The 9,375-nt window shown below is 38.0% G+C and overlaps 1 protein-coding gene across 1 annotated transcript in view; it reads left to right on the top strand.

Moving 5' to 3' along the window:
* Nucleotides 1–47: 47 nt before the first annotated feature.
* Nucleotides 48–9,375, top strand: part of LOC140741376 (ceramide synthase 6-like) — a 32,713-nt gene continuing 23,385 nt past the window's right edge. The window contains exons 1-3 of the mRNA XM_073071535.1: nt 48–293; nt 7,264–7,369; nt 9,091–9,221. Of these exons, the coding sequence (XP_072927636.1) occupies nt 103–293; nt 7,264–7,369; nt 9,091–9,221 (428 nt within the window). The 5' untranslated portion in view covers nt 48–102. The remainder of the gene's footprint in view (nt 294–7,263; nt 7,370–9,090; nt 9,222–9,375) is intronic.

The following is a 9,375-nucleotide window of genomic DNA, read 5'->3' as shown; positions in this document are numbered from 1 at the left end:
AATTTGTTTTCGAATATGTTTAACCAATCGATGTTACAGAACAGCAGAGGTCACGTTCGTGTAGACTTGCTGTGTGAGTGTGTGCGTTTGGCAGCTCCGACGATGGAAGGCAGCGCTTGGCTGCCGCTGTGGCTTTCTATTTCAGTCTGGGACGAGGGCTTCTGGCTTCCACAGAACGTCAGCAGGGCACAGTTAGAAAACTCGCAGAACCCATTCTACCCCCGGCTCAAGGATCTGTACTTTATTTTGCCCTGGATTTGGGCTATCTACGTGTTACGGCTTCTCTTTGAGAGGTAAAGGGAGAGGGAAATGCATCCACGAGTAGACAGGGCAATGTAGCCTTGCGTACGTGGATTTTTCTTTTGCTGCTAAGATTTTTGGTCTATGGACAAGTTCTAATGAAGGATTTTTTGAAAAACATGTTATTTTGTAATTTCATGTCAGCGCCCCATAGAGCTCTCATAAATTTGTAAAGGGAGACGGGTGTCAGACCAGCTCGGAACTCCCAACTTAACAAATACGCGTCGCGGCAACGTGCTACCGATAGGCGTCGCGAGGCGATTGTGGTTAGTGGCAGAAAACTTGGGGTAGCGGGTACTGGAGAAAGGGAAGGGGGAGCGTTAGGATAGAAAAATTAGGGAAGTGAAGAATGTCAGTTGAATGGAGAAGTGAAGGAAGGTTAATTAGGGGCAAGGAGAGCAGAGAGAGAGAGAGAGAGAGAGCTGTCAGTGATCGCAAGAGGGCAAGAGTTTTGTTATTTAAAATTAGTTTGGAGAGGGGAAGGTAATTACAAGTGCAGAAAGATTAGGGGTAGGAGAGTTGGTATGTATATGTGTGTATGTATGTGGCCACTTGTGTAGTATGTTAAGTCAATGCAGTAAGCCTGGACCAAATTGCTAAAGGACCAATATATTACTCTGACAAGATATGCAGTACAGTAGCTGATAAGCAACGGGTATCGCACATTAAAAGAATGCACACACACGCAGCCTCCACTCTGCAGTGTGAATTTTGGGAACTGGAACTTTAGGACTATGGTAGATAACCCCAAGTAGTAGATTTTCCATTGATTCTATTGTGTTTCTTGTACTTACTCACAAGAAATTGAACCTCGGTAGTATCAGGTGACATGTATGTACTTTGATAATAAATTTACTTTGAACTTTAGTCTGGAAGTCAAATGTGAGACCTTATGAGCAGGGGAAGGCTTATTTTTTTAAAAGTTAATCATGATTATGTGTTTCTCAGGATTGGCAAAACAGAAGGGCAATACTGTCTTCATGGCATAGGTTGGGCCATCAAGAATAAGCTTGACATCCCAGTAATTGTGCCATGACTCTCCAGTTTATTCTAAAGCCAGAACAAGTGAGGTGAAGGAGGACCTCTATTGCAGCTGAGCAGTCACTGGCCAGAATCCCAAAAGGAGGGTAAATTATCCACCTTAGTAATAATAATGCTGGAGTCAAAACGGACACAAAGCTGCAGAGCACTATAATTGAGAAGGGAGAAGTAAAAAGTAACTCCTGTGGAATTCTCCTGTCATCAAAGTGTTTAGAACATATTCTTGTTTACAGCCTGTTTCAAATGAAAAGCAAAGCCTCCTTGTACCACATTGGCATGTGTTAGATTATATCATTGTCTAAAGGGAGGAACCATAGGGCTGCCTGCATCATGTGTGTCCTAAGAGGTACCAGTGGTTGTTGAATGGACCACTCCAAATCTGATATGTCATCTCCAAAAAAAGTGGCTCTCAATGACAGTGGCAACAGCAGTGTTGCCACAGGAAAATAAATGTCAAGTACTGAAACCCTCCAAAGTTCTTCTTGGTTAGCATCTCCCACACAACCTGATAATTTCTAACCGGCATATGCAACAGACTCTCAATGGTCCCTTGTCTGCTATAATTATTTCTTGTGAAGAATCTTTTGGCTTCTTTAACATAAAATATTGAGATTGGTTTGATGAGCATGACCAGAGATCCAAGAGCTAATTACCGGTAATCATAAACACCAAATGTTCTGCGATTTATAATATCATTTCTCAGCCAGGAGAAAAACAGATCTACTAGCATCTGAATATTGAATTCCAGCAAGAGCAAGAAACAGTAGGTTGAAAAAGCATAGGCAGCCAACAGCTAGTTGATAATCACTTGTGGACTTTGCATCTGTTGGGATCATCCATGGCACAAAGACAATCTCCACTAGTAGCCAAGAATAGAGGAGAGTTTATGAAAGACAAGGAAACAGCCAGACTCTGCTGGAAGGGAGCACTTCAAATAACTTATGAACTGAGACTGAAGATTTGTGTTAAGTGTCCTTTACTCCATTCCACAGCATGCTACTTACTTCAATCTCTGCACCACCCCACTCGTCAAAATGTTACCATGCCCATACAAGAACTGTATTCAGAGCAGAGAAAATCCTGCTGAAGAACATCAATGGGATTCATATCTGTTGTATGAATTCATGGTGTAGATGGAAAAAGCATGCAATATATTTGCATGGGTGTTTGTCAGTGCAGATGGGAAGTTTTAAGTTAGCTTGGTGGGAGATAGAAACCTCAAAGGGAATTTGGGAAGGAGAGCAGCAGAATTAATGAAGCAGTGAGTGAAATAAGTGGCCAGTGAAAATCAAAGTCAATAAGTAAAGAGAGTCGAAGTACAGAGAAAATATTCAAATTTTCATTCAAATATTCGTGCCTAATACTTGTAATATTAGGCGTGCCATGTCAAGAAATTAGAAATGTATATAACAGGGTAATACAATGAGAGATTCCAATCGACATATAGAGAGAATTAATCAACTTTGTTGTAATAAAGTGCACAATGTATTCATAAAAAGTATATGTGATTAAATCAACAAAGGAAAAAAAACTACTTGTATCTTGCTTTGTGCATTGAGAAAGGATGATTTGGTAATCTTCTTGCCGCGGGACTTTGGGAAAGAATGGATTTTAACTGAATGTGAAACAAGGGAGCTAGGATTTTAAGCTTCAAAGATAAAAATAAACTGTAAAAAGAGCATTGACTACAGATGACTGGGAGAATTCACTGGGAGATTTAATGTGGACATGCAATGGTTAACTTTTAAAGAAATATTGCAGAAGTTGCAAAAAAAATTCCTTTTTTAAGGCACTAAAAAGCCAAAAGGAAAAACAATTCATCCTGGCTGATCTGATCATTTAAAAATAGCATTAAATCCAAGGAAGAGCTTTATACTATTGCCAGAAAAAGCACTAGGCCTGAGGATTAAGTGCATTTTAAAAGTCAGCAAAGGAAGACCAAAAAATTGATTTTAAAAGGCAAGGCAGAATATGAGAGCAGCATGGCATGGCAAAAAAAGAGATAAAAACAGACAGCAGGAGGTTTTATAAGTACATCAAAGATAAATAGGGATGACAAGTGTGAGACCCCTAGAAACAGTGATGGGCAAAAAAATGAAATAGCTGAAGTATTAGAAAATTATTTTGCATCTGTGTTCATTGAAAGAAGATGCACAAAATCTGCTAGATGTATTGTAGAACTAAACATCTAGGAAAGAATGAGGAACTGAAGGAAATAATTATTAGTCAAAAGATTATTAAAAGATCATTAGAGAAACTGTTGTGCTTGAATGTTGATAATCTCTTGCACCAGACTGATTTATATTCCTTGGAGCAGACATGAGAAATTGTGTTCCTGCTTGTGTCTTGAAGCACTAGCAGCCAGCATTACTCAGATTATAACGCAATATAAATGTGGGTGCAGATGTGAAGACAATTAAGATATTGGCTCAGGTATGTGGAGGTTAGTCAGAAGGGCACTAAACCCAGCCTCTGTGTCTTGTGTGTGTGTTTTTTAAAATCAATTTCTAAGCTGTGGTCTTTGCTGTTTGCATTTATCCCTTGTACCAAATTTGCACCTGAATTGGCAAATAATGCATCAGCAGCAATCTCTTAAAGATAATTGGAAATCCAACTTTGAAGGCCTTCCTCTGCCATCTAATTCCTGTGTAAATTTGCTTGAACATGGAGAGCCACAAGGTTTGCCACACTGATTAATGTCAAAGTACACGCCTGGTTACATCAAATTTGCCTGTACATTGGGGTTTGCGTATCCCCATACATGTGGTTCCACATGACAGAGAGCATTACATAAAATCAGTAAGGACACTAATGAACAGCTACAAAGATATGGTGGGCAAAGACATGGAAAATAATTTCAAATTTACTTTAAAGTGTTAAGAAGCTAAGCATTTAATATTTTTCAATAAATTTGTCTTGATCAGCATAAATTTCTGCACAATAACCTCCACAATCAAGATAGAGAAAGACTCTGGAAAATATTTGAAAACAGAGTCCTGAAAATTTAAAACACAAGTAGTTTAGCGGGAACTATGATAACAATTCTAAGTTGTACATCTTCCCATTTTCCAGTAAAATCATTTAATTTTTAGTGATTCAAGTGATCTAAGATTAAGCAGATCTCAGAGCACCCAGCGTGCTCCGTCTGGTCCATCTTTGAAAGAGAAAGGCAAGTGTATACACATTTAAGTTTTTCTTGCCGCCTTTTAAAAGGTTGCCAGCAACAACATGCAATCATGCAGTGCCTTTTAGTTTGATAAAATCTCAAAAGGTGATTTATGGGAGCATTATCTTACAGAATTTGACTGAAAACTGTGTGATAGAATTAAGTTTTAAGGAGAATCTTAAAGGAAGAGAGAGAAATGAGTTATTTCATAAGAGAACTGACTGCCGAGTCAAAGCTGGAATCATAAGCTAAAGAAAAATGTGGCTGCTGACAGTAGAGTGATTACCAGTTCTGGCACTTACTAGCATTTTTGTTAGTTTCTGTAATGTTAAACTTAATCTCTCTAGTTAGTGGCTTCCCCTTAACTATTGTGTTGGTGTAACACCCACGGGACCTCCTGAGTGGTGCTATTAGTTTATAAATATATGTTAACATTACTTAACACATTGTGTATGAATGAACATTTATTTTGGTTAAGAAAATTTATTCTGTCTTGTTATTAGCACTCATCAACTGAAGATACTTTTCTCCTTATGAACTCCGAGGTTATCAAAATGATATACAGTTTCAAATAATGTTTTTTCATGTTTCTTCTTCATCTTCTCTGATCAAGTGAGATTTCTTGATTTCCCAGATTCTTTTCATACCCACGCATAGATTTTTAAGACGTCACACCTGTAACCTCTCAATGGCTCTGACTTCTTCCTTGTGAAGAGCAGCTTGTATTTATATCGTACAGTTTTTTTTTCTTGTAAATGCCTGCAAGAAAATGAATCCCAAGATAGTATATGGTAATATATATGTACGTTGATAATACATTTACTTTGAACTTTCACAATGTTTTAACATGGCAATGTGTTTTAGTGTTTCTTTATTGGAAGTCACTATAATTAATGTATTCAACAAGGCAGCCAATTTGTGCAAAACAAGCTTGCACAAAAAGGTAATGAGTTATAACAACGTTGTTTAAGCAATAATTATGAGGAAGGACTACAGGGAGGACCTCTCATTTTTAAAAAAATTTAGTTTCACAGGTTTTTTTTCAATTCTGTTCTTTTTAACTTTCCTAATCTCTTTATCTTTTGTCACACTTGCCCTTATCTAGGTGAAGGAGCTTGGAAAATGCTTGCTCTGTACCTCACACAAAATCACAAGACAAAGGAGCAGAAGTAGGCCATTTGGCCCATCGAGTCTGCTCTGCCACTCCACCATGAGCTAAACCATTCTCCCATCTAGTTCGAATTTCTGGCTTTTCCCCATATCCCTTGATACTCTGACTAATTAGATACCTATCAATCTTCTCCTTAAACACCCTCAATGCTCGGGCCTCCACAGCTTTATGTGGCAATGAATTCTATAAATCCACACCTCAGATCTGTCTAAGAAGTTTAAAGGAATTACATCATGCTATTACATCAAGTCCTTCAATAGCAGATTAAAACCCTTTGACCTAGTTGTCTTTGCCTGTTTTTGAAAAATGTTTCTTCACAAATATTAGAATTTAATCTTGTGATTTATTTGTTGAGATACAGTACAGAATAGCCTTCCAGCCCTTCGAGCTGCGCTGCCTAGCAACCCTCGATTTAATCCCAGCCTAATCATGGGACAATTTATAATGACCAATTAAACTACTAACTGGTACATTTTTGGACTGTGGGAGGAAACCAGAGCACCGGGAGGAAACCCACGTGGTCATGGGGAGAATGTATAAATTCTTCACAGACGGCGGCGGGGTGGAGGTGGTGGAAATGAGCCCAGGTCGCTTGTATTGTAAAGCTTTGTGCTAACCACTTCACCACTGTGCCGCCATTGTGTTACCCATGCTTGTTATTTCAATATTATGTTACAAAAAACATTGATTAAAGAACAATACAGCATAAAAACAGACACTTTGGCCTATGATGTTGTGTTGAAATAATTAAACTAGTAATTAAACAGCTAACTAAACTAATCCCTTCTGCCAACACAATCTACACAATGTCAATATTCTTCAATTCTCTGCCTATCATGTGCTTCTTCAGAGCTTTTTAAACACATCTATCATATTTGTCTCACCACCACCCCCAGAAGCACCCACCACTCTCTGTGTAGGGGAAAATGAAAACTTGCCCCACATATCTCCTTTGAACACATACAATCTTTCACACTAAATGCATACCCTCTAGTATTAGACATTTCAATCCTGGGAGAAAGATACCAGCTGTCTGCTCTCTCCATGCCTCTCATAATCTTATAAACTTCTATCAGGTCTCTCCTCAGCCTCCACTGCTCCAGAGAAAACAGCCTGAGTTTGCCTAACCTATTCTCATAGCACATGCCCTCTAATCCATAACAGCAATAACAGTGTTATTCTTTTCTGGTCATGGACTTTAAATTTAATGTGCTCATAATGATGTCTGTAATAAATTTACAATGTATACAATGGAAGCAAAATAAATCATGAATTTATGGGGAGACTATTTATATAATTGTCAAACATGAATATAGTACAACATTACTGAGAAGTTTAAAGTGTGCAAAGCCGTTTTAGTTGAATAGGTTGATGTATGTTCCGTAAGTGTAGCTGTATCTGATGCATTTATTGATTGACACTGGCAGTTGCTATGGCCATATTTGGAAGGTTTAAATGCAGTTCTATTAGATTGGAACTGTACACTTATGAGGTAATTTTTACCGTATTGCATCTGTATAGTGGTAGTATGGAGTTTTACTTTTTTATTGGTGTATGCTCAATTTTTAAATTCTTAATATTTTAGGTTTATTGCAGCACCATTTGCTAAATCCCTTGGAGTGGAGTGTAGGCCTATCCAGAAGGCTCAGCAAAACATTGTTCTCGAAAAGGTGTTTAGAGATATAACCACGGTAAGATTACGGTATATGATCTAATCTAAATTATAATGCTTATAATGAATTTACAGTACAGTGGATTCTGGTTAATTGGGACACATCAGGACCAGTACATTTTAGCCCAGTTAAGCAGCTGCTCCAAATAGTCAAAGTTTAATGAAAATAGTTAAAAAGGTATAAAAAAAGAGAAACTACCATTTAATTGAGTAACAAATTATGTATTTAACTGAAATACAGAACAAATTAAAACATTACCAATACTTCTACAGTGCTATAAAATATTGTGTCCTAATAATTGTCGACAGAGGAATTTATTCAGTGTACGCTACCATATTCTTTTGATTGACTGTAACATCAGCAGACACTTAGTGAAAGTAATGGACTGCCTTCATACAGTGATATCAATGGTACACTGCTGTGTTCTTTTGATTGACTGTAAATGAACAAAATCAGTGCAGACACCTAGTGTAGATAATGGTCTGCCTTTACAATGCTTTCACCAATTGCATCTTCAAAATCTTCATTTTCATTGTAACAAGCAAGATGGTTATTGATACCTTCAAATTCTCTGCAGTTCCTTTGCTTGAAACCTCAGCGAGCAAAACAGTTCTGAATGTCTTACTGCTTCTTTCTCATTAACTATCAGTGACAAAATTCACTGCTTTTTGAACACAAATACATGCAACTGACGCTACTTAAAAACTGTTCACTCTGTTCTGTAGTGTCTAACGACCACGCAAGTGCACATGACTAATGCTAGTTAGAAGCTGTTCAGCAACAGTCTCCTTTCCCAGTTAAGAACATACGAGGGGTGATTGATAAGTTTGTGGCCTAAGGTAGAAAGAGTCAATTTTAGAAAACCCAGCACATTTATTTTTCAACATAGTCCCCTCCTACATTTACACAATTAGTCCAGCGGTCGTGGAGCATACGGATCTTGGACCTCCAGAGAGTGTCCACAGCAGGGGTGATTGATATGTTTGTGGCCTAAGTTAGAAGGAGATGAGTTATACAGCTCTCGTTACATGCACATGCAGTTCAACTCTTTGTGTGATTATGCAGAAAATTTGAAGTTAATAACTCATCTCCTTCCACCTTAGGCCACAAACTTATCAATCACCCCTCGTAGTTTGGTGTAAGAATTGTATATGTGAGGTCTTGGGAAGCAAGTGTTGGTCAACAAGGACAGAGTGTTTGGTGAGGATATGATGTGGCTAAAATTTGAAAAGCATAATCCTTTAGATTTCAGAGGATAGAAAACCAGACAGGGAAGTTAAAACACAAACACAAGAAAGTCTGCAGATGCTGGAAATCCAAAGCAACACACACGGAGCACTGGAAGAACTCAGCAGGTCAGGCAGCATCTATGGAAAAGAGTACAGTAGACATTTAAATTTCTTCAGGAAGTTTAAAACCATTAAGGCTGGATGTCACAAAGGCATTTCAATGTTTCTGCAAACATTGTGCTTGGGCAGAGTGAAAATGGAAAAAATTTGGGAATTAGTGTTGAAACTAATCAGTATATATTGTATGGTGAACTATAAAGGACAAGTAACATGTTGTTTATTTTCCCTTCATTCTCCCTTCTCCCCACCCCATGTCAAAATATTTCCAAAGTTTCTACACTTCAAATTACATGTATCAAACACTTACAACTGTGCCTTCTGGGAATTTGTAATCCAGATAAATTATCTGATATTTTCTGATTTTATCTGTTAATTTTAATCATCTTATAGGAACCTGGTAAAAACCATCTGACTCGTTTGGCAAAACAGCTAGATTGGGATACAAAGGAAGTGATACAATGGTTCAAGCTACGGCGATACCAGGACAAGCCAAGTCTCTTGACGAAGTTCTGCGAGAGCATGTAACTGATTTTTCCTTCATTTTTTCCAAAGTAACATGAGTTGTTTTGTTTCTCCATTTTGTACTCCAACCAAAGCAAGTGGGAGCGGCTACCAAAGTCTCCCTATCAGCACTCCTCTGGAAATACTCATGATTCTAATGCTGATTTCCTTTGC

Source organism: Hemitrygon akajei, chromosome 18 (genome assembly GCF_048418815.1).
Source record: "Hemitrygon akajei chromosome 18, sHemAka1.3, whole genome shotgun sequence".
NCBI lineage: Eukaryota > Metazoa > Chordata > Chondrichthyes > Myliobatiformes > Dasyatidae > Hemitrygon > Hemitrygon akajei.
Note: the sequence above shows the minus strand (reverse complement) of the source record. Positions and strands in the feature narration are given on the sequence as shown.